Source organism: Drosophila subobscura, chromosome U (genome assembly GCF_008121235.1).
Source record: "Drosophila subobscura isolate 14011-0131.10 chromosome U, UCBerk_Dsub_1.0, whole genome shotgun sequence".
NCBI classification, from domain to species: Eukaryota; Metazoa; Arthropoda; class Insecta; order Diptera; family Drosophilidae; genus Drosophila; species Drosophila subobscura.
The window spans coordinates 9,441,481-9,467,038 of NC_048534.1; the positions used below are offsets into that span (position 1 = coordinate 9,441,481).

The 25,558-nt window shown below is 43.7% G+C and overlaps 2 protein-coding genes across 3 annotated transcripts in view; both read left to right on the forward strand.

Annotated features, from left to right (window-relative positions):
• LOC117902773 (voltage-dependent calcium channel subunit alpha-2/delta-3) overlaps window positions 1-24,858 on the forward strand; it is a 34,596-nt gene extending 9,738 nt beyond the window's left edge. Inside the window, exons 3-16 of one of the 2 annotated variants that reach the window (XM_034814366.1) lie at window positions 7,007-7,117; window positions 16,921-17,397; window positions 17,456-17,737; window positions 17,800-18,507; window positions 18,566-18,779; window positions 18,838-19,043; window positions 19,130-19,359; window positions 19,948-19,980; window positions 20,192-20,296; window positions 20,361-20,622; window positions 20,687-21,175; window positions 21,229-21,384; window positions 21,446-21,602; window positions 21,669-24,858. In XM_034814366.1, coding sequence (XP_034670257.1) covers window positions 7,007-7,117; window positions 16,921-17,397; window positions 17,456-17,737; window positions 17,800-18,507; window positions 18,566-18,779; window positions 18,838-19,043; window positions 19,130-19,359; window positions 19,948-19,980; window positions 20,192-20,296; window positions 20,361-20,622; window positions 20,687-21,175; window positions 21,229-21,384; window positions 21,446-21,602; window positions 21,669-21,862 — 3,624 coding nt within the window. In that variant the 3' untranslated portion in view covers window positions 21,863-24,858. The remainder of the gene's footprint in view (window positions 1-7,006; window positions 7,118-16,920; window positions 17,398-17,455; window positions 17,738-17,799; window positions 18,508-18,565; window positions 18,780-18,837; window positions 19,044-19,129; window positions 19,360-19,947; window positions 19,981-20,191; window positions 20,297-20,360; window positions 20,623-20,686; window positions 21,176-21,228; window positions 21,385-21,445; window positions 21,603-21,668) is intronic. The other variant, XM_034814367.1, reaches the window with a different exon arrangement.
• LOC117902776 lies at window positions 12,085-12,453 on the forward strand. Its single transcript, XM_034814372.1, has one exon. It carries the CDS (start codon window positions 12,159-12,161, stop codon window positions 12,339-12,341), a length of 183 nt encoding a protein of 60 aa, XP_034670263.1. The 5' UTR covers window positions 12,085-12,158; the 3' UTR covers window positions 12,342-12,453.
• Window positions 24,859-25,558: the final 700 nt, after the last annotated feature.

The following is a 25,558-nucleotide window of genomic DNA, read 5'->3' on the forward strand; positions in this document are numbered from 1 at the left end:
ACAAAAAACGAAATAAAAAAGGAAAATTAAAAAGAAAAGCAGACAATTCTGTGGGTGAAGGAGCCTCTTGCACCTCGCTATCCTCGCTCTGTCCTTTTCCCTTCACTTTTTCTGCTTTTCTCGTATTTTCCTGCTGCTTTCTGTTGTTGTTGTTTTGCTGAGCTACTTTCTGCTTGGCATTTTAAAGTAGCATAATAAAATGTAAAACAAATGCAGCGCACACGTTCAGTTATGCGAAAGGCGTCGCAGGACAGCAGCAGCAGCAGAAACAGCAAACAGCAACAAAAACAGCTCTCTAAAGACAAAATGGCTGCCACCAGTAAAACCAGAAATGCGGGGGGGTGTGCGGAATGGGAGAAAGAAAAGAGCGGTGTGTGTGTGTGTGTGTGTGTGGAATGCCTGTGCGTGGCGCATATTCATTTATTTTATTTTTCTTGTGCCCTGGGCCTGGTAGCGTTTAGCGCTGACTAGCTTAAAAAATATATCTACCTAAGCCATGAATTATTTTCTTGAGACAGATACAGCATACAGCAGAGCGCAGAGCGTACATTGAGACTGAAGACTGAATGTTCTAAGGTCTAAGATGGAGTGCTCTCAATTAATTAAAATACAAATATGGGCTTTAATGTTACTACTAATAGGCAGTGCTCTTATTTCTTGGTCGCAGCTCGTGTTAAAAGGAAAATTATGGTGTCAATGTCTGCGTAAATCGGAGACAAAGGTGATCGCTGTATCAGATGATGTCTTGCTGGTACTCTGAATATCGATTAATTTGAGACTAGTAGGTACTCGTAGAATCGCAAAATGTTGCAAGCTGGCTGGCAAGCTTATGTTACCCTGAGCTCCAACTTTGCAAGTAACAGAGACAGACCCCATCGACAACATGACAGTACACAAAGTGTTACACATTTGCTTAGTCCAACTGACAGGAGTCCCTTCTCTCTCTCACACTTTCTCTTGCTATCTCCTTCGCTGGGTTTGTTGTGTGGCGTTTGCTCGCATTCGCACTCGCACTCGCACGTCTGTGACGCCATTATGGCAAATGATGATGTGTACCTAACGATGATGCAGATGATGATAATGAAGTCGAGCTGTGATCATTATCAGCCATCTGCTTCTCCTACCCTCTATCTTTCTCTCTCTCTCTCTGTCTTTGTTACTTGCAGTGAAATATGGGTCAAATTCAAGTCGAAATTGCAAAACAGAAATGGCTGCGCATTTCTTCGAGATTCTCTCCCTCACTCTCTCTTTTGCTTCCCATTTCTTAGCATGCAAATAAATTTAAACATGTTCTCATTTTGCACGTAATACACAACTTTTTAACTGCAAAAAATGAAAAAGAAAATTAAAAAAAATATAACAATTTGCGCGTGGTTTAGTTTATTTTTTTTTATGCTCAACCTTCGCCCTGGCTTCTGCTTTCACCTCCATTTAATTTTTCTTGGCCAGTTTGTAATGCTGTAAGTGGCTTGCAATTTGCTGCACGAGTATTATGCCCTGCATCTTTCAGCTCTTTCTCTGCACTTGTACTTGGCATTCGCAGTGGTCGTCGCGACGATTCAAAGTATACAGAATGAAATGCAACTAGAAGGCGAGTTCATAAAAAAGGGAAGAATTGAAAGTCTTAAATCATTTGGTATAAAAATAGTTCAACACGTTTAGGTTCTTGGAAATCCTTTAGAACTTTCAGCACTTAAGCCACGAAACTGATTCATAAATAGAATCCCTAGCGATAATGATTCTGTTAACAAAACAGAATTCAATAAGCTTTTTCTAACTTATGTTGAAACGTGTAATGATATTTTTCAGTCTCCATCTTCAGGCGTGGTACTCGCGGCAAAAAAACAACTGCGATTCTGTACACCAGCCCTTTTCCTTGGCTTTGTGTTTTGTGTTTTGTGTTGGGCGTCTAAGCAATTATAATTTTTCGAAGGCTACAAACTAAAATGCAGATTGTCGGTCATTTGTTTGCTCACTCCCACTCCTACTCGTACTCCGACTCCTGCTGCTTCTGCCCACAAACCAACTTAGAGTCCACGCTCTGATTCTGCTCCATTTCCCGGGTTTGGTGACAAATACAAAGGCCTTGTTAAAGGCCAAAGCAATGGGCTTACGGTCTGTGGAGGGATTGGGGTGCGGCGCAGACGGAGCGCGGGATGGCACGGGGGCAGACGGATCGAGTTGGTTTTGTGTGTTTGGCTAACTAAGTGTGTGGCGAACAGTGTTGCGGACTGTAAAGAGACTAATCGTAAATCAAGGCGTCGACTCGGCGACGCACTTGAGGGCGGTAGAGCTACCGAAATGGCTAAGGGCAGCTCCACTCCTTCATGGAGGCTACTCCACTGGCTTTTATGCGGTCCAAAATGCATTTGGGTTGCAGACCCTCACACTCAACCAACCACATCCCTGCTTTGCCTCTGATGAAGGTGGGAACTTTATACATACATATGTACATATGTATGTATGTAAATGTGCATGAGTATATATACAGCCAGTGCTTGTCTATGCAAATATTTAAGTCTGTCGTTGTCGTTTGGTGGCGAAAATGCGAGCATGACATACAGCTGCCGGAGCAAACAAATGTTAAGTGAGGGCTGGCCCCGTCCCCGGCTCTGGCTCTGGCGCTGGCCCTGGAATGGGAGTGTAGCCGGATGTTTGGGGTCTATCCTTAATGAAAGTATAAAGCAAATTAAATATTTAATTTGATTAAATCCTCTGAGGGTACATCCATTACATGCAAATGGAGAACTAAAGTTGATTTCACTCTATGAAGCAAAACCTCATGGGAAACCACGAAATCATGCAGCAAAACATTTCCTAAAAACTCGTTTAATTCTCTGTGGAAAGGAATTTACAATTTTGGAAGCGCTCCATTTTGCGCTTCCATTTTATGAATAATTATTCTAATTATGATTAGATTGCAAAGCAAATCATTGTGAAACTCGCACAAAGCCTTCCAGTGTTACATTTTAGATCTATGATTTTGACTTTTGATGAAGTTTGGCAACACTACCCTTGCTAGCCTCTCCACAAGGCAATTATAGCTGGCAGAGAGAAGCCCTTCTGCCCAGACCTCTTCCCGAAAGCCATAAAAACTAAGTAACTTTTTTACCTAGCAATTAAAACATGAAAAACATGCTAATTAAAACTTAAATGCAGCTTTCGTGATGCGGAAAGAATCGGAGAAAGTCCACGCACAGAAGAAAAAGCTAACCAACTGCTGCAGTGGGCAAAAAACTATTAACTTTAATATTGTAAAATGGCGGACTGGGGCTGAGCAGAAATCTTGCGATGCGAAGAAATTTGCAAAAGAAATCTCCGCCTGACTGCACATGGAAACATGCGCGTTGATGCGAGACATTGTTGCCCTCCTCGGGAGGGTCTGGCAACAGGAGAGGACGGGCGCACCAGAAGGGTGCCAGCGACATCTTCATTAAAATCTAATTAGCGCATTGCCAGACCAGACCAGACCAGACCAGGGCAGGACAGAGAGTCCCGGGCTTCCCCGACCCTTGAGCACATAATCAGTCAGCCAGGAGCAGGCCAGGAGCAAGCCAGGGGCTCCGCTGCTCAAATACACTTGGAGCAGTTCGCTCGAGCTACCTTTCGCCCTTTGAAACATTTCTTGTCTCAGTGCTACTCTGTTTCTCTCAGTGTATCAGGTAGATGATGCTGCAGCTGAATGAAGCTTTTGCTGGTGCTGGAGCTGGAGCTGGAGCTACTCCTGCGTGCGTAAGCTGCTTAACTTGTGTCGGAATTCAACAGGAGCAGAAGCCACGGCCAGCAAAGCTCAGGAATGCTCAGTCTCCTTGCATCCCAACTGAAACCCCTGTGATCCCATCCTGCCGAGCTGTCCTTGCTCCACTTAAAGTTTTGCGCCAGCTGCATACGCACCCAGGGAGAGAGCGATGGGTACGAGGCGGTCCGCCTTAGGGCTTCGCCTTGCGCAACATTTTCGAATTCCAGAGTCAACCGCAAAATGAAAAACTTTCTATGGCTGCTGCTGCTGCTGGCTGCTGCAACCGCTCGCCCCCTTCGAGTCCCAGCCATATTGTATACATATTGTATATGGAAGTCCTCTGCACCCACCCATCCACCATCTACCATTCGCCCGACTCCCATCCTCCTCCGCAGTGGGACACTCTACACATACGCGCGTGTCCTTCAGGCGTGCATTGCATTTCGATGTTGCTCTCGTGGAAATTGCTTTATAAAATGTTGCCATCGCATAAAAGTTGTGTGAGGTTTTTGTGGGCGTGGCCGCTACCACTGCTGCCCCACACCACACGCCCACTGCAACGGCTAGCATCTTGGGGGCTCCGGTCCGCTTTCTTTTTCCCATATAAAACGTGTTTCTACGTAATTTTTTTTTGTTTAATTTCTTTTTTTTTATGCTGCGGCTTGTTACTCGACTGCTGCGCCCCTCCACGCATTTTTTTCCTTTTTTTTAACCATCGGCCATTATTGTTTTGATTTGGCAATAGTTTTGCTAATGGTTTTTCAAATGCTATAAATCATTATGGCGGTGAAATCTTTATTGGAGCTGATGGAAGTTGTTTGCCCAATCTAAAAGTTGGAAAGTAAATAAATAAAATAAATGTTTCCTTCATAAATTTATTGCAAAATTTGTAATCAACTGAAAAACATTTACAAATTAACCGTATTCACGTTTCACTCATAATCCTTAATAGTCACAATTATGGTCTATATTTAGAATTTCGTTACATGTTTTTTGGCTTAGAATTTAGTCAGTTTGAGGACTTGCAATCTGCTAACTTTGGAACACACTGCCAATGCAATTTCGAAATCGATTTCCTGCCGTTTTGTATGCCATAATCAATTACGTTCTCGTTTCGAATCACTTCCAGGGACTTTTCAGTCTACCCACAAGCAATCCAATTGCCAAGCTCAATTTTGCTAATATCCTGAGGAGACTTCTCAGGAGGCTACTCTGTCTCAGCCCCTCTTGCCGCTTTGGGCGGAAATGTCTGCAAGCCAAGTGCAGCAGCCGACATAATTTGGGCGTTTTAAATCCTCGTGTAGAATTTATAATGCTCAATGGATTACAACTGGGACAGAGACGGGTATTCCAAGAAAAAGAAAATGAGAGAGAGAGAGAGATACTTTCTTTTTTCCAAACTTTCATGTGTATGTGCGTGTGTGTGTGTGTGTGTGACATTTTCTTTAGCCAACTAATGAATGCCTCAAAGAGTTTTCTTCTTGCAGTTTTAGTTTTGCGGCCAGACCCCCACACACACAGAGCTAAAAGCTCGTAAAAGGCAAATGGAACATGGGAGCCTTTCGGCTCAAGCCACAAATATTTGCACGCTCTCTGGTGTGGGTTGCCACACCCCGCACCGATGGAGTACACAGGAACAAAACCTGGAAAAATCAGCAGCTGCATCTATAAGATGTTTCGAGTTTTCTTATGGATATTTCAAGCATTATTTTCAAGCATTGGCATCTTAGTTTTAGGAGTGCTCAGATAGCTTACTTTTCTTGTGTAGCCTTTAATGGGGGCGATAGCCTTCGTACTTTGTCTTCCAGTGTACTTCTAAGTATTCACGAGCAGCTTTCTCCTTTGCTGCTGCTGCTGCTGCTGCTGCTTCTGCTGCTGGCACTGAATCAGTTAAGAAAAGTTTTCTAATTAATTCGCCGGAGACATGTACAGAGACACTCACACTGAGGCTCTAACCCTCTCTCCCTCTGTCTCTCGCTCTCTCTCTCTTTCTCTCTCTCTCTCTGGGGTATGCAGCGACGTTGATGGTTACAAATGCGATGGGCAAAAATATAATTTAACTGACAGTTTGTTTGATAAGTGACAATTTGAAATGGGCTGGCAAATGTGTCGATCTGTGTGCGTGTATGTGTGCTCGTCGTGGGGCGTGGCCCTGCCTCGACTTAACTTCATTTCAAAATTGCTAATTTGTGGCAGTTAAATGCATAAAAAAGTCATAAAATGCATTTGCTTCCAGTGTCTGAAAGTGTTCTTTTTTTTTGCTTGCCTGCTGCCTGCTTCCTCTTTCATTGTTCGATTATGATTATGGGAATTCTCAGACTAAAAAGAAAAGAAAACTCATCAGAATTTTCCATTAAAACAAATGACAACACGTTCAATGGCAAAAGCATTATAATGGAAGAGAGGACTTCCCCCATTTTGGGTGCGTGGGCGCCGCATTGTGTGTGGGAGCTTGGAAGAATCAAAGCAAAATTCTGAAGCCATTAACTTAGCCGCTAAATGTGTGTCTCGTCTCGGCTACCATCTCCAACTAGAATGTGTGCGTGTCTCTTTCTCTGGTTAAGAAAAGTGTGGAGTGCAATGGAATGTGAAATTTAATTAGACCATTTGACAGTACGAAAGGGAAAGGCGAAAGAGTGAGAACGATGGTGATCATAAGCATGGAAGAGGTAAAAATATAGATATCCGTCTATCCTCTGAAGGTAAAAGATAACACCATATCCATACCCATTCTATCTATCCTTTAATGGCTGCCAGGAAGATCTGGAAGATGAGGATAAATAAACATATTTAAAATTATAATTTGTTGTTATAGTTAACTTGAATTTGCTGATCAAAAGTGTGGCTTCATATAAAAGATATAGTTTAATTCCATTGCTAATGCCAACAAATGGTTGGGCCAAATGTGCCAGTCCTCCTCCCGTACCGTTTTGCTCGCCCAACTCTTTTTTAGCAACTCTCCTAATGGCCTGGAGCCCAGCGTACCGCCAATGAATTTCTAATTAAATTAATAAAAGGCATTAGAATCAATTCAATATCAATTTAGAAGTTGCCTGCAGCCATAGAAACCGCTTCCATTCCTTCCTTGTCGAAGTACATCACAATTTTATGTTGGACAATAACCAAAGCGCCAAAGTTTTATGACCCCTTTGACCCTCTTTTGGTGTACTGAATCTCGAGGCCCATCGGTTTTATAGTTGACGGCAATAAAATGTACTGAGAAATGTTTGGAAATAATATTTGCCTTTTCGTTTGTTCATTTTGCAGCGATTCAAGGACAACGACATCGAGGTGAAGCGCAAGGACGGCATTATCCTGCTGCGTGAACTGGCTGCCGAGGTGAAGAACTTTATGGACTTCAAGCGTAATGCTGTCATGGTAAGTGGATCCCCCGCCTCAATTCCGATTCCGATTGCGACTGCCGCTGCGATTCCTTTCGCTGCTCTCCCTCTGATGTGCCTACAATTGACAAGTGGCTCAATCGCTGAATCCTCAGGGGGCAGGCAGGGCGCTCCCGAATTTAAGGAGGACACTAAAAAACACACAACAAAACAATCACAAGGGGACGAGACAGGACAACGGAACGGGTCCACCGCCCTGCCCGTTGGGACGTGGACGGGACTCCGGCGTAAAGTGGAAAACAATAAATTGCCGTGGGGCAAGTCTCATTGCGGTGATGTTGAAGCTCGTGAATGGGGGGGCCGTGTGGGCACTCCGACTCCAAACAGTGGAGAAAGGAGACGCAGAAGAGGTCGACGCCAAATTGAAATTAAAGTGCGCCCAGCCACAAGCAGAAGTTTTTGATGGCGCCCGCAGCTGCTGCGAGTGCGTGAGCTGCTGTCCCGCTGTCCAAGTGCCCGTGCTTCTGGCCAAGTACTTGCCTCGCATCATCTCTGACCCTCTCCCTCCCTCTCTCTCTGTCTGCGCTCTTGTGCGGTGTTGTGGTCCTGGTCGCTGATTCTGCTGCTGCCTGCTGCTCACTCTCTTTGCGGCTTGCCAGTGTTGCCTGTGCCCTGTCGTCCCCTGGCTGCTGTCTCTCAGTATCAATAGACCTCGTTTACCGTGGGAATAATTTGCAGCAGGCGACGGAGCAAGTTCCGTGCACAGTGGCTTGATTGTGCGGAATCGTCGCTGGGAAGTTGTGTCCTGGTAGCGGGATCGCTTACCATTAGTAAAACGATTTGGAATTGCAGTAGGTAGAATCAATATAAGCTTCATGTTATTCTTCTGCTCTGATTCTGCTTGGTCTCTCTTGACGTTTGACCTTCTAATCAGCTTCTCACGTTCCCAATTATCAGCGACAGAAAGCTTTTATTATTCATAACGCTAACAGAGTTTACACAGAATTGTAATGTGAAATCATTACTGGGTCGTTGGAGTCGTTTGATAGGTTATTGGCCTGGCGATAAGTAAAGCGTTTCGCTTTGATCTTGGTGGATGTGTACCGCCCACTTACCTCAACTTTCGTACGTAATTGTATGTAACATTTTTTCAACCTCATTCCCAGCCCAAATTAGTTGCAGCTGTGCGTGATCTTCCAGCAGCTGCAAGGTTCCAATCCCCAGAGCTGGATACGTCTGAAACCGTAGACTTTTCCGCAATCTTCTGATCAATCCAGTGTCGGAAGAGGGCGACATTTGTATAGATAGCCGGAATGTTCTCCGCTCCACAGCCAACGCCCCAACTGACAATGCCAGCCTGTTCATAGCGTCCTCTATCGTTGGCCAAAGGACAGACTAATGCGGCTCCGCCATCGCCTGTGCACGCGTCCTTGTCCTGTTCGCCGCCTGCACAAAGGAAGCTGGGGTTCAGTATAAAGCTGTTGCCCAGGATGGATCGCCTCAGTTGTTGTTGGCACAGCGCGTTATCCACCACGGGGACCTCCACTTTCTTCAATATATGCATGTAGGAGTTGGATTCGAACGTCATCTTGCCCCAGCCGCTGACAAAGCATCTGGTGTGGTCGAAGATCTTGTTCGCTGTTGGCAGGCACGCGGGACAGATGTGGGGCTGCGTCTTCAGTGGTGTACTCAGGAAGAGCAGTGCCAGATTATTCGCTCCCGTCGTTACTTGGAAGTCCGAATGTCTTTCGATGAGCCTCACATCAACATTCACATGCCGATACAATTCAGTTTCAATTTTAAAGTCCCATTCGCCGGCTCTGACGATCAACTGTCCTGCTTGGGCATTCGCCACCACATGGGCGGCCGTCAACACCACATCTGATCGAATCAGTGTTCCAGCACCCAAGTATGTGTTACCCGTCTTGAGTAGCAGTGCCACCATCCAGGGGAATTCACCCACTTGGGCCACATCCGCTGCATCGGTCATGGTGTAGTGCAGACCCTGTTCATTGCGATGTCCACATTCGGTTGGAGTGGCAACATCTACCCCAACCACGGGGCTATTCACCTGAAAGAGAGCAATCAAATGACAATCGCCACAGCAGCTTCTCTCACCCTATCTGCGATGGAGCAGCAGACTTCGGTGGCATCGCACCCCTCATTGCCGTCTAGCAATGAACGGTATGAAAACAATGTGTGTCCGTCCGTGATGACAGCTCCATTGTCGCACAAAATTCGCGCCACACAAACTTTGTTCTGGGAGTTGCCACAGCTCTTCCCAAGAGCTCCGCCTGCTGACAGTAGCAGCAAAGCGACTGAAAGCAGATCCTTGATTCTTGACATTACTGGCGTAGATTACCAAAACACACTGATCGACTTGGGGCCTTGCTCTCGGCTTTTATAGTAATCACATGCTGATAAGATTCCTCGTATTTCTGATTCAACGACATATTTAAGACATTTCTGCAATCGTATTCCATTTTTGTGCATTTATCAGGAAATAAAGTACTTCAAAAAACATTGGAAACATTCGGCGAAAGATCAGAAGATCAGCAACACTTTTTGCTGATCTCCCACTTAAACTCACAAACAAATATTTTTCGCTGAAATTTATTAATGTTTTGCAATATTTTCGCATGCTTTGGACCCACTGTTTAGGGCTGTAAATGCCAATGGCTCCCCAACTCAAGCGATTGCTCTTTTTTCTGCTGCAGCATTTTGATTGATTGTTCTCACAAAGTGTCTCCTTAGACTCCCATTCATCTGGTGGAAAGTTTTCCTCTCTTGCGCGAATGGTAAATTGTTTTGTTTGGCCTGCGGCATCAAGATCTCGCATTAATTTAATTCCATTTAATTTAATTATGAAATTATTTACAACTTGAGGGAGCGAATCAGAAACGAGCAAACAACACGTACAGTCATCATTAATAAGGCACAGCATAACAATTAAATGCTATAATCAACGCATGAAGGCAGATTTAATGCGACGCCTGGTGGGGCCTGGTGCTGCCGCATGGTTCTCTGGGTCTCTGACCCGCTCCTAGCCCTGTTGCCAAGTGCGTGGATATACATAAATAATTTTTTATGATTTCCGCAAAATATCGATTAAATTTGTTTTGTATGCGTATTTTTTTTTTGCGGGGCTTTCGTTTGGTTTGTTTGTTTTTGCAAACGGTTTCTTGCGGACAACACGCTCGCACCCACATATCATGCGAGAATGGAGCACGGAGCATACGCAGATGCTGTCCCTTGGTGCTGGCTGTCCTTTCCCCTCCTCTGTTGGCCGGAAGTTTTTGGCCCTGACGCAAAACGCATACGAAGCACCATTAATTAAAAATCAACCCACATGAACAGCAGCAACAACACCAACAGCAAAAGCAACACCAACACCAACAGACGGGGCAACATCAAAAACAGAGCCAACAACAAAATCAGCGACTGGCCAGACAACGACAGGAAGAAGGAAAAAAAAGAAAAATCCCCAAAGTGAGGAGCGACCATTCCGACCTGGCTTTTGTGTTTGGCCAAATAAAAGATTGACCGGGAAATGTTTGAAACATTTATGAAATGGCAAACACACACACACACACACACACCTTTGTCCACCTCACACCCACCTATGGAGCACGTGAGAGACTTAAACCTCAGGGCGAGCAAAAAGCGAGATTAAATCAAATCCCAATATCAAGATGACCCATCCACCCACAAAGGTTCGCTCTCCATTTTAGCTGCGTTGGCTTCCGTTTTAATGCATACTCAATTCTAGAGTCTTTAGAGGTCAGATGGAGAGGTAAACGAACAGAAACTAAAGTCGAATTGCAGCATTATATATTTGATGGAGATGATGAAACTCCTACGTACACAAGCATTTCCAAAACAATCAGATGAAAAGTAGCAAAAAGTTGCAGTCTTACAACTTTGCACAGACTTTTGGATCCCCACAATGCATCACCATGCCTCAGAAGAACACTCAGCTCCAGCAAAGAGCTGAGGCAGGCACTGAGTGTAATATTTTTATAAATAGCTCTAGAGCTTATCAGTTTTCGCAGAATATTAAAACTGGTAGGGAACCAGCGCGCCGAAGTTTGTATACCCTTGCAGATCGCCAATCAACACAAGGATAGTTTATGAAATTAGTTGATTAATGCAAAAATTGAATGTAGAGAATTTATAAGTAATTTAAGGAACCTCAAAACCAGTAATTCAGTACTCAGTAATCAGTAATTGTTGTCAGTAAAGGTATCCTCGAAGCGCTTAAGATTTCCTCTTGATTTTGTTTTTTCTGAAAACTCGAGTAAGTGATATTTATGAAAAAATTAGTGTGAAACATTTTGTATTAGCTCGAATGAAAAAATCCTAATAGAGCGCTTAGAGATTTATTTATAATCTTAAGAATTTGATCAGTTTGCCAAAGCTAGAGCCAACCCGATCGAGTGAGCTTTTCCTACTCAAAACAAACACAATTCCCAGAACGTCATAAAGAATTTTCCAATTGATTTGGCGTATAAGAAACAAACATACTACATTTGTTAAACAACTTAATGGGATCTGCCCAGTCTATAATAATCATGTAATAAAGATACAGGTTTCAGGCTAGCAATAAGCGGATTGAAAAGCCAGTAGCGCCGCTCAGAAGGGGCTGTCAGCTGTTGTCAGGTTTCATGCCTCTATTGTGCTGGTTGCGGACAGACAAATTTGTTCATAATTGATGTGCTACTGACAAAAAAATAGATAAGAGGAAGCCAATCATAGTTTTAATCTGGAAATTCCTCCTTTGAATGCAAAGATTTGAGCTGGTAAGCGGAGCGATTAATGCAACGCTTTGACCTGTTTTTCCGCTTGTCAGTTGATAAATATAATACATTATTATTGCTATTATACATGCGAGTACATATGTATGTATGTATGTACATATAAGTGGCTTATCTGCGTAGTATATGCCGCATTCTTAAGCTTCGAGCTTGACTGTGGGATTCTCCCGTTTCGATTAAGTTCGCATATAATCTCGCTCATTAGTCACCTGAGCAATCAGTTATACTTTGCCTACTGAGACGAACAGTTCTACAGCGTGGAAAATGGATTCAAGGACTTTCGTATTGCTACTGCTGGTTGCCTGCTTTTGTGTCGCCTGCTGTGTCGCAGCGCCTCAGGGATGCAACGGAGGATTTTATACCAAGAACGGCAATATCGTCATTGATCTGAACAATTTGAAGGGAACGTTCGATTGCGTGGAGAGGAAGCATAGCAGACGTGGATGACATCCAGCTCTTAGTCGCATTTCCTGACTGAATAATTGTTTGTGTCGTGTCCCAGTACTTCAATGTGAAAACTATAATTAAATTCCTAATAATAAACGCAATAGAAAATCTATGTTCAGTGCAAGTTCCGGTTTAAAAAAATGCCTCAGCTCACTTTTAAAATGTTACTTGAGAAAGTTATCACATTCTGTTCATTCGACTGGATCTGGTGTGGCCCTATGATGGCCCATACCGCCTGTTGCCGGCAATTTGCGCTCATGTCGAACATGAAAAATAATGAAAACCAACTCGTGCGCGACCAGGCAAGCACCTGCCTGCACCCGGCACCCGGCACCCTGCACCTTGTGCCCCTTGGCTGTGTCCTCTCAGTTGTGTTCTGTTCTGGCCAGGCCAGGGTTGGCCAATGTTTTGCTTTAACATTGCCACTCGCATTCACCTCCATCAACGTCATGCCCATGCTTCGTATTCATTTTGCTCTCTATGGGATGCCGAGTACCGCCTTTCATCGCCCTCGCATCATTCGCTTGGGCACCTGCAGTTGCCTTTTGTTTGGTGCGGCATTAAAATGCTAATTGCCTGTAAACATAAAGGTAGCTGCAGATGCCACACGCATATCATTTTTGCCCTGCCTCTACCACTGCGACACCTCTGCTGCAGTACTGGGACCACAGCTCCACTTTCTGTTCGTGTTCACGTGACGTATGCGTAATAGTTTTTTGCACTCGCTGAGGTTGCAACGTGTAGAAAATGCCTGCACTAATTCGATTTCTATCAACGCCTGTCAATGCTGTTTTAACTCAGTTGTTGCCTCGCTGCAACCTAAAACCTTTACTCTGTTGCAAATCCCCTTCCCTCAGTCCCTGTCGCTGTCTGTCCACTCTCCACTAATAGCTGTGTCCTGTGCTGTGCCCGTTGTCCTGTTGCTGACAGCATTTATTTGCGTTCGGTTTCCAGTAAAAATTTACTTTAAAATTGCATTTAATGGCAAAAAAGAAGAAGGCTGTCACACAGTCACCCGTTCCCCGTCCACCGTCCACCGCCATTCTCTGTCTATGTCTCTGCTTTGGTCGTTTTGCTTTTCGCCCTGCCACAGCCCCACAACCCCACAACCCCACCACCGCACCACCCTTCCTGTTCACTGTTGACTTCTTTGCTATAATGCCACTTGCACTTTGACGTTGACATTGTGCAAGAGGGAGGGCAGCGGCAAGTAGAGAAAGAGAGAGAGATGGATAGGTGCATGCATAGATAGATAGATACTTTTAGATAGATAGATGTGTGTGTGTGTGTGTGTGTGTGTGTGTGTATCGGGCATACTCACGAGTACTCTGCCAGTCTCTTAAATAGAAACATGCAGCAAACGTGGCAAGCAAATGTCTTCACACTAAAAGCATTTGCCTTGCCCTGCCCTGCCAGAAGCGAAGGAGATCGCTAGTTTGGCAGCTCCAAATGGTGGCATTTGTGCAGCGTTGCAATCTCAACTGCCACGAGGGACTTGTCAGTAGCGAATATCGTAGCGAATAGAGACGTTTTGAATGGATCTTGAGTTGGAAGTACATAAGACTTCTCTTAGAATACGTTGAACATAAACTAGCAAAAGATAAACCGCAAAGACTCATGGAAATCAGTGTCTGAGATGGCCAGGGGGAGGACCAAAAAGCCACAAAGAGTTTCGCTTTTGGCTCAGGCAAAAAGGTGTTAATAATCCTTTAAGTAAACCGCATCTGCAGCTCAGTCTGTCACACTTGGAGCTAAAAATACCCAACAAACTGCGGCGGAGAAAAACAGAACGGGACAGGTGCTGCCACTTGATGTCAGTCTCTTAGCCAGCTGCTTCACTTGGCTACTTATGTAAGGGGTAGCGCCGTTCGCTTGCTTCGCTAATCAGGAGGGGAAAGCCCTCAGCCAAGGAAAGGATTCTGCCACTGTTAAAGCGTCAAATACTTAGCCAAAGTGATATTAAAACGTAATATAAATTTCTCTTTTGGCTACAAAACTTATTGCCTCAACATTTGGCACGTCCATTCAGACGGCAAATATATTGAGCAGACAAGCAAAACGGAAAAAGGGAAGAAGCCAAAAAAGAAAAGTCTCAGTCTCAAACTGAAATCGTTGCTTAAACACACATCTTGCATTACTCCCCGAACCACGAACCCCGAACCACGAAGCAGAGAAATATCCACAGAGGGTGGAAAATCACTCGGCTGGCTCTTTTCACTTGGCAAATGGTCAATGTGAGTTCGTTTTACTCAACATTTTTTTTCGCACACAGCATCCTTTCGGGCTGTTGCTCCAGCCAACGCCCAGAGTCCTCAGCCCTGCTCCGTCCCTGGGTCCCTGGGCACCCAAGCTCCTTCTTCTTCATATGTCTTGCAAAGAAATTGCGTGCAAGTAGCTGCATTTTGCTAATTCCGGCAGAGCCCAGACACTATACCGCTGACATTTGAGCAGGTCGTCCTCCGTACCAGTCTCAGTACCATTCGTAGTCCTAGTCCCAGTCCCAGTCTCAGTCGCAGTCTCAGTCCCTGACTGTCGCTGCCATCGTTGTCGTTGTCATTGTTGGCTTTTGAATGTTAAGATGTCGACAGCTGCACAGACGTACGAAACGGGCAAAGAAGCCAGCTGGTGTCAAATGAGAATTGTGTGCGAAAGGGCATTGCTCACGCCCTCCATTCCCATTCCCATTTCCATCACCATCACCATCCATCCCATCCATTCACGCAACCCTTTCTATGCCGGAGACATTTTTTTTGTTTTGCCTTCCCTCTTCTCCGGTTTTTCTTTGCTGTTAGGCTGCCCCGACCTTTGTCTGGACTTGGAGTCCATAAGTGCATAATATTGTAAAAAAAAGTACAAGAAATATATATCATAATACTCGTACAAGACCATGTTTTGCTTGCTCCCCTGTTCCGCTCAGTTCTTTCCCGTTCTATTCCATGTTACGCAAAAAGTACAGAATGTTAGACAAAGCGACTACAAATGTTGGAAATTCTGTGCAAGGGTCTATGGGAATGCCTCTCCAGCAAACATTCATGAATTTGTTCTGCCAATCATGAGTGCGCTTGGGCTGTAAAACTCTCGGATGTGGAGAAGGAGGATTAGGGATTATTAGACAATATTTATTTGCATAGCAAAGAAGTTCCTCGAACATGCATATACTCGACCAGCTAGGGGGTAACTACTTCGTAACAGCTTCAACTACTTACCTTTTAGCTGCTTTTCACCATGACAACGGAGCGCTGTTCGTACACCAAATCCACCCAGAGCAACTTCCAACCCATTGTTCCTCCCCACATACCTTAACCGTCTTAAGCAAGTCTCCCTTTCAGGGGCTCCCTTTATTCTATTGACTCACTTTTAGCAGTGTTTATTATTTAATGCCTTAACTAGCTTGCTACTCAACACCTTTTTGGCCAAACTTTAAGTCTCCTTAACTAATTTGAACGCTCGAAAAATGTGCAAATACCTTTAGCAGTCGAGAGCTGAGGGCTGAGCGGAGCTCACCTGAAAAATAAACTTCTCAATGCAACAACTTTCTTTCGCCGAAGTTCGAGATGGAGTTGGAGTTGGAGTCGGTACGTGCTGGTGTCTACCTCCTAGCCATACTCCAGTCTGTGGCCATTTGTCTAAGCCGCTGACACATTCCCGTGGTGCCAGCGTTTTGGCCAACGGCAGCCAATTTACATTGAAATCTTCTTCAGACTCTGCCTGCACTGGGTCTATTCTATGCCCGAGAGCTTCAAGCTTAAGCATTTTTATTTTACTTCTTATGTCTTTCCTTTTTGCCTAGTAGTTGAACTATTTCAATGCACCCACATGCAACCCGACTCTTCTCTGCAGCATCTTCAGGTGCAGTCAGGCAGGCTGCGTTCTCCTTTCCTTCTCCTGTTGGAAAGAGCGAGTCCCCTCCACCGTCTATGACTGCAGGTGTTTGTGCTCCTTTGGAGCCAGAGTCAGCCCCAGCCTCAGCCCCCACTTTGAGTCTAATTTCGCTGCAGCTAAAGTTCTTGTTTGTGTCTTATGAAAGTGCATACAGTGGGACCAAAGTTTAATTTGTGAAAACAAAATATGCACACGAAATTAATGTTGGAATATCTATTGGTAAATATTTTGCTGTTTACTCAAAAGCAAGTTCCTAATGACTCGATTTGGGCTTGTGTTTTTATGCCCCAAAGTATGCTCCACCAAAGTGAGTATCTGAACTTTTTGCTTAATGCTCGAAGAGACCTTCTGGGCTGTCGGGTTTGAACACACTGTGCATTCTCGATATTCCCCTTACCGATTTCCTAGTACTTTGAATTACACTCCACCCATACACACAGAGATGCTCCACCCACATTCACGCACACACACTCGAACTAAAAGTTGGCTAAAAGAAAGCAAAAACGGAGCAAAGCAGAGCAAACTCTTCCTGCGCTTTGTGCAATTTAAGACTTGTGCAAGAGAATAAATTGCATAAAGCGGGAAAGAACTTGCCCAACTTTGCCGCCTGCCAGGCCCCTGCGGAATGTAAAAGAGAAATATTTATACAGGATTGATGGGAGCATCCTTTTCGTGCCTTTCCTTTCGTTCCTTCCAGCGCCTGATGGACTCGGCCGAGCAGGCGGCCCTCTCCGAGATGGACGGCCAGGGACAGGCAGAGGCACCTCTGGGGGGACCGCAGCAGCACTACGATGCGAGGCGAATCAACGAGTATAATGCCGATGGCAAGCTGGCGGACGGAGCACGTCATATGGATATACGGTTCATGAGACGCTTCGAACGCCTCCCGGTCAATCTCAGTCTAAGCTCGATTCTGGTGCCGCACGGCGTCGATTTGGATGAGGCGGACGTGAAGTCGGCACTGCAGTGGAGCGCCCACTTGGACCCACTGTTCCAGAACAACTTAGAGCAAGATCCGGCATTGTCATGGCAATACTTTGGCTCATCATCGGGCTTCCTGCGTCGCTTCCCGGGCACGGCCTGGCCCCCCGAGGGCTCCAAGGGCAGCAAACTCATTCACGACTTTCGCACCCACAACTGGTTCGTCCAGGCCGCCTCCTCGCCCAAGGATATTGTGAGTATATCCTCCACCCAAGTAAAGACTGAATAACTTACGTTGCCTTGGTTTTCAGATGATTCTATTGGATGCCTCGTCCAGCATGTCGGAGAAGTCCTTTGATCTTGGCATGGCCACGGCCTTCAACATTCTGGATACCCTTGGAGAAGATGACTTTGTGAACCTGATCACATTCTCGGAGGTGGTGAAGGCGCCCGTGCCATGCTTTAAGGATCGCATGGTTCGTGCCACACCCGACAACATACAGGAGATCAAGTCAGCGGTCAAGGCCATCAAGCTGCAGGACACGGCCAACTTCACAGCTGGCCTGGAGTATGCCTTCAGTCTGCTGCATAAGGTAACCATAATCCATCCCGTCTCAGAGTAATGTGCCTAACCCTAACCCTCTCTCTCTCGTAGTACAATCAATCTGGTTCGGGGAGTCAATGCAACCAGGCCATCATGCTGATCACGGAGAGCACTTCGGAGTCGCACAAGGACATCATCAAGCAGTACAACTGGCCGCATATGCCCGTGAGGATCTTCACCTATCTGATTGGCAGCGACTCGAGCAGTCGGAGCAATCTGCACGACATGGCCTGCTCCAACAAGGGCTTCTTCGTCCAGATCAATGACTACGAGGAGGCGCGACGGAAAGTGATCGACTACGCTTTGGTTATGGCCCGGCCCATGATCATGTACCAGGCGGATCATCCGGTGCACTGGAGTCCCGTGTTTGTGGCCGGCAAATCTGGCGGCCTGGGGCGGGACTCGGAGTACCAGCGACGCCTGGTCACGACAGTTTCAACTCCGGTCTTCGATAGACGAAACCATTCGGTGCGCGTTGCCAATCTGCTGGGCGTTGTGGGCACCGATGTGCCCATCGAAGAGATACGCAAGGTTATACCCCAACACAAGCTGGGACCGAATGCGTATTCGTTTATCGTCGATAACAATGGGCGAGTGCTCTACCATCCCGATCTGCGTCCGCTGGGCGATGGCAATCAGTATATCGATCAGCTCAAGCCCAAATACGCCTCAGTCGACATCACGGAGTTGGAACTGCCGGAAACGGAAATTGGCAACGATCACGAGATCGTGGAAATGAACAAAAATCTGCTCAATGAGGTGTGTATTAAGCCGAAAAGCTAAAGGAGAATCCAGCTACAGAAATATTTCCTTTTAGATGCGCGGTGACATGATTCGACCCAAGGAGGGCGAAACCGAGTTCACCGTCCTCAACCATTACGATGAGGTCAAGCGTGTCTCCACTCGAACGCATCGCTACTTCTATGGCCCCATCGAGGATACACCCTTCACGCTGGCTATTGTGCTCCCGGAGAAATACGGTAGCCATGAGTTAGTCTCCCAGCAAGAGATCCGGCATTCGCGTAACAATGGTGAGTTAATCCTTGCAATGCGCGTCAAAGTATCCTCGACTAACGCTCTCTCTTCTAGTTACCGAATACTTTAAGGGAGACAACTGGCGCGTACATCCCGAATGGGTGTACTGCGAGTACAATAGCGTCAGCGACTTGGAGAAGGAGCGCGAGAGCTCCGGCGAGTATTCGTCACGCGATCAAGAGCCCAGCTTTGGGTCACCTGAGGAGCAGGTATTACATTTTCTGGCTCGCGCCGGACGCCCTGGTTGGAAGTGGATGTCGGTAAGCAATCGAACTTGAGGCTGGGGTACTTGAGGGGTTCTCAGCTGTATGTCATCTCAATAATCTCTGAATCATTTCAATGCCAGGTTCGACCCAAGTCGCCGCAGCCACATCACAACATGCACAGTGGCTCCAACGGCAATTCGCCCGGATCGAGCCACTTTGGGTCACAGCATCTGAATGCTCAGGGTTCTCGCAAGGCTGAGCCTTACTTTTGCGATCGAACCCTCATCCAGAGCTTGGTCCGTGATGCCATGGTCACCGATGGCCTCGACAGGAATACAACAAGCAGCTCCAACGGCAAGGAGGATAAGCAGTAAGTTCTCCATCAGTTTTCTTCTTTATATTTTTAGTTCAATTCAGTTGAAGTTTTGGTTTCGCTTCTGTTGAAGTCCACTTTAATGGGGCATGAACACTTGAAGCTTCTTAAATAAATGGTTATAACTTTTTTTGAATAATAAAAAATAGTTTTAATTAATTGGTTTTCATTTAAAAAAAAGTTTAAATTAAAAAAAATTAAGTTTTGATTTATTTTATGTGTCAGTTGTTGGATAAAAGTGTAATAAGAATTTCTTTTTTTTTAAATAGTTCTAAAGCAACTAAAAATATTAATTTATTCATTATTTTATTGATTATTCGAAATTGTTTGTTTTATTTAAAAACTTCACTAAAGCACAAAAATCATTTTCTCTCTGCGTACATTTTCCCCACTCTATTTTCTTTGATGGCAAAACAAAACTTTCCGTTTCTTTGCTATATTTCTGCACTCCCCCTCTCCCCCTACACATTATACAAAATAACCATAATGAAAATATTCTTTCCCCCACTGCAAATAATTTATGTACATTTAATTTACAATTGCAATTTTAAATGCACAAACATTTTACTTGATCAATTTCTATAGTCCCATCGCCACATTGATGGCTATTCTCAAGAGGTAAATGGAAGAGTAATTTGTATCGAGTTCAAAGTTCGAGTAGTGTTTGAACAATGCAATCGCTTTTGAGGACCAGCCACATCACGGAGCAGGCTTGAACACAATCCCCTAGAAATTGTTATCTGAAAACTTATACTTTAACGCTGACCCTAAGACAATTAAAATTATATCAATACGAGTATATTAAGTTCCTTCTTTTCCTTTCCCATAGGCAAGGCTATTCGAAGTTTTTGGTTGCCACTTCCTTTGTGGCCACTCGCTCGGGTCTCCTGCGTTGGATTGATCACATCAAGAGGCCCGAAGACACACCGGAGCCGTAAGTCAACGATTCCCTGGCTTGATATTGATTTTCAACAAGATTCCGTGTTTCTCTGTCACAGCCACTTCAGCGAGGATAACGTGAGGGCCATGGACACATCGTGGTATAAACGGGCCATAGATCAGCACGCGGTGGAGCCGGACAGTTTCGTGTACAGTGTGCCCTTTGGCTCGGGCTATGCCATCAAGTCGAACGCCACTCTGGTCACTGCATCCCATGCCATATTCGTGGAGCATCGTGGCCACAAGGCCCCGGCCGGTGTTGTGGGCCTGCAATTCCAGCACGACTCCTTGGCCAAGCACTTTATAAATATCACCTCAACTGTGAGTGCACAAGGTGGGTTTGTGATCTGTACATTTATACTGAAGAGCATGCTTTCCATTTCAGTGCACCGCAGCGAGTGCATCGGGCTGCAAGAGAACCTGCGCCTCGGATAATCTGGACTGCTATGTGCTGGACAACAGCGGGTTCGTGATCATCTCCGAGGAGATGGAGCACACGGGCAAGTTCTTTGGCCAGATCGATGGCACCATTATGGACTCGCTTGTGCAGGATCGCATCTACAAGCGAGTGACCGTCAACGACTTTCAGGGTGTGTGCTCCGATGCGGACAATCCCTATACGGCTGCTGGTGGCATTCTGAAACCAAATCGCTTGGGCTCTTGGTTCTTTAACCATTTGGTGGCCCTGAGCGCCACCTGGCTGTCCTTTATGCCGGCAAGGCTGCGTGCCTGGCCGCAGGATGAGTACACCTATGATAACGAGGATGTTGTCTTTGTGGAGAACAATTATTCTGATGAATACGACAATTTTGACAATGACTATGGCTTGCCAGTGGACCAGGAAATGGATGAGTTCTTCACCACAGCAGATGTGGTAAGATTGTATTTATTTAAGAATAGTTCCAGTCTCATCTGTCTCTTTTCTAGGAGTACACAACGCCACCTCCCAAGGTGCACAAGCCCCATGTCGGTCCACGTTTTGCTCCAGATCCACAGAACGCGAGAAGGTGCGATCTGCGCACGGATCTCTACATGCTGCAGCCGGAGCGACTAACGCAGGGCGGCCAAAACAATCCACTCAAGGTAAGAGACATCACATCACAGACGTACGTCCAAGTCTAATCTTATTTAATCTCTGTTCCAGGGGAAACTGACCAATTGCCACGTCTCTGGCTGCGAGCGCCCGTTCAGCGTCCAGAAGATTCCGCACAGCAATCTCATTCTGCTGGTGGTGGACACCCTGTGTCCGTGCGGCTCCAAGCAGCTGGACATTGAGCCCTTGGAGGAGTCCGGCGTTGTGGGTGAGTTTTTGGCAGACTTATCATACCCTAGAAGTTTTGATTAATGTCCATGAGGTGGCATTCTAGGTGCTTGCAGCACGAGGCGCCAGACCCAGGAGCAAGAGGCTCGCCGCCGGCCCAGGAAGTGCATCAACTACCATCCCGAGGAGATTGAGATACAGCAATGTGGGCGTGGCAGCAACCTAAGTCACATGTCCATCTCGGTAATCGTGGCCCACATTCTGATGGTGACGGTGACCTTTGTGCTGTCCAACGCGTGATATGAGTACTAAACGGGCACGAGGACGAGAACGAGAACGAGGAGGAGGACCTGCGGCAGTCGCGGAGATTGAGGTTTTCTGTAATCCAAATGGTTCGGAAGGAGAGGAAAACGGATTTAAGTTTTGTTGATTTGAAGGCGTCCTTTGCATGGCCAAAGAGCGAAAGTAAACATTAATAATATTTATTTAGAAATACGCAAAAGCAAAAGCAAACGTTACACTAACGAGTTTATACCCATATGTTTGTAGACAATAATTTTGCAGGAGAGGATATCCGTGCACAATTAGACAAATCGTTAGCTAAACCCCAATTTCCGTATGTGTTTGTGCAATAAGCGGAATGGAGCGGAACAATTAAAATCAAATTATTTAGTCAAGGATACATAAATACTTTCTAGAGCGAGCTTTGTTTCCTCCCCTCCTAGTTTAGCCTATTGATTTTCCCAAATACGAGCAAAAGCAAATAATTACGAGCACTCACTGAATTAAACATATGATGGGAAAAATGCTGTCAATCGGTTTGTGTAAATAGTATGAGAAAGTATTCAATATGAACAAAATTCCTACCGAAAAATATTCCATTCAAGAACAAGTTTTTCCTTTTTGTCAGTCTTACAACTTGAAGAGTTATATGGAGTTCAATTTTGCACTGAACTGCGAACGCACAAGATATCAAGTATTATGTACGAGTATTTTACAACAAAACAGTCTATAAAGGAGAATTCACTGAACAAACGGAAGACTTGAAAAGCAACCAGACAGCAATGTAAAAACAAAATCACAGCAAAAACCAAACAAAAACCAAAGCAAAGCAAAGTTTTAGACAGTACAGTTCATATCGCAGACATAAATCTGCACAAATGAGTTCATATATGGGTGACAGCCTTTTTTGAACAGCAATAAAAACACAAATATGATGAAGAGTACGAGTATAAATATATACTAGTGTGTAATAATAATTTATAAAACAAATATTCAATTAGTTTTGCAGCGAACGAAACGAAACAACCCAAAAAACCAAACGAAAAATAATCATTTATTTTATATACACTTTTATACAAACATAATTTCTTATAAAAAGGAACAGGAGCGGTGGCAAAGAAAAGCTAAACAACAAAAAAATGTATCTAACAGATAAAATTATATTTTACTTTCAGAATTGTATAAATTAAATATGCATGACTATTGATTTAATGTTATTTCTGTTCTTCTAATCTAAAGAAATTTACATATCGATCACGATTTGGCCAATAACAAAAATAAAAAATACATTTCTTTACTACGCAACAGATAAACCAAGTAAAAGCAAACTATTTGAGGTATAAAGAAAGATCACTCAAAACACGTACATAATCACACATCTACATCATCACATCATCTACACTCTCACACACACCAACACACAAACACTCTACACTCGACACAAACAAACCTATAAAATATATAAAGAAAGAGTATTTTCTGTGTCTTAAACTTGTATAAAAAATGTCTTCCATTAAAATACTTAACAAAAAAACCAAAGCAAAGAAAGTAAAACAATTTATAACTCAATAACTATTAATTAACTAAAAGAAAAAAGAAAAAAACAAATACAAATATAAAAGTAAAAGTAAATATTTATGTATGCTAATCATATATTTAACTCGAAAACTCATTAACCAAGCATGAACAATTTAAAGGGGCTCGTTCTACTTCGTACGCACAGCTTTAAGCTGAGGCAGACGGGGCAGAGATGGAAGCGAACCCGGAGAACATTCGTACACACATAGAGTTCTAGATAATTTAGCTAGTTAGGAGCCGTAGCAGCGTCAGCGGCGACCACAGAACAAACGGAAACGAAATCCATACAAGCATTAGATGAAATATTAGCAGAATATTTATATAAATATGTAATAGTACTTGAATACACAACTTAAACATAATAATCAATTGTAAGTCGTACTCCTAAGAGCTGTTTGTTAAACGTTGACGATGACGATGACGATAACGATGTCGAGGGTTCAGATGAAAGTATGGTTGCAGTGCGACGAGGATTGTGTGATGTGGGAAAGCAGTACGTCTGCGTATGCTTGATCTGTATCAGTGTGTCTTTGTGTGTGAGTATGTGTGTATGGCTGAGGACATTGACTGACATTAAATAGCAGGGTGGCAGGGGAGGGATGTGAGAGAGCGTGTGCTGGGACAGTAGAGACAGTGTTATTATACCGATACAACTATAAGCAAAAGTACATTGGAAAAACGATCACATTTCGACCTGTTCTCCCTCTCTATCCATATCATCCATTGAGAGCATGGTAGTCCATCACTCCCCCGCTCTATCTCTCACTCTCTCTCTCATTGTATTCGTGCAACTAATCCACTGTAAAATTGCATTTAATTCCTTCACCTAACTTCAACTCGAAACTAATATACATGTTTATGTATTTAACTTTTTGCGAAAACAAAAGATTCCATATCAAAATACAATTGAAGCAAAAAAGCCGAAAAAATACGAAAATCTATACAAAAACTACAAATAACAAGTAATAATGTTCTGCAACATTTTCTATGTTTGTTTATTTTTATAAAAAAATCGAATGTTTGTATGTGTAGTCCATAATTTTCTAAAGGCATATGAATACGAGTATATTGCAAAATGCAAAACCAAAGTAATATTTATTGGTCTTAATGGAATGAAAAAAAAAACATAAACGAAACTACCATTACTAACTTACGAATTAAATCAAATTTTTGACAATGCGATTTTTGCTTTTTGGAAATCGTGCTTTTTGCTAAAACAAAACCAAATCGAACGAAACAAAAATGAACTATAATTATAATGAAAAACAACATACTTTTGCTCTCTATAAACCTTATATACAAGCACCTTTCTATATGAAACGTTTATATAAAGCAAACCGAAACGAAAATAACAAAAACAAAAAAGTTCACAATTACATACTATATAGAACACGTAATACCACTGATCCTTCTATTCTATCTTCCGACATTCCACATACACAGAGAAACTAACCTTACCGGGAAGTAATACTATCCTAATTTGCAACTCTTGATTTTTGTTGATTTTCTTTAATTTTTGTTTCTTTTCAATTGCCAAATTCAGTGTTTAAAATAAGACCAAGTGAAAAAATAAGGAGAGAAAATTAAATAAAAAGAAACGAAACGAAACGAAAAGAACTACGCATACATTCATGTATAATTAGTGAACAGTTACTGACTAACAAACGTTATTTCAAACTCAAGTCATTCTATCAATAAAAGTATTCAAAGTAAATAAATTCTGTTATTGTTGTCGAGGCATTGAAATATAAATATTGAGGCCGAAAAACTAAAGCAACTTTTTAATAAGTGAGAGAAATTGTTGTTTCATTAAATTTGTCATTATGAGAATTGAAAATATAAATGTTTAATGCAAAATGGTGTAAGAAATACTTATAATTGTGTATACACATATAATTCATCATATACATAAATACATACATATATCTGTATATTCCAGAAACCCCCCAAAAAGATATAAAAATTAAATAATTAACGACAGACACTTTGGAAGCTTACAATTTGGAAAAGCCGAAAAAACATTGTTTTCTTTTCGACAATTAAATAAAAACATTGATACACAAACACACACTTATGGACAAAGCTTACGTTATTTTGTATGGAAAAGTCTACAAAGAATTTCACCTAATAGTTTAA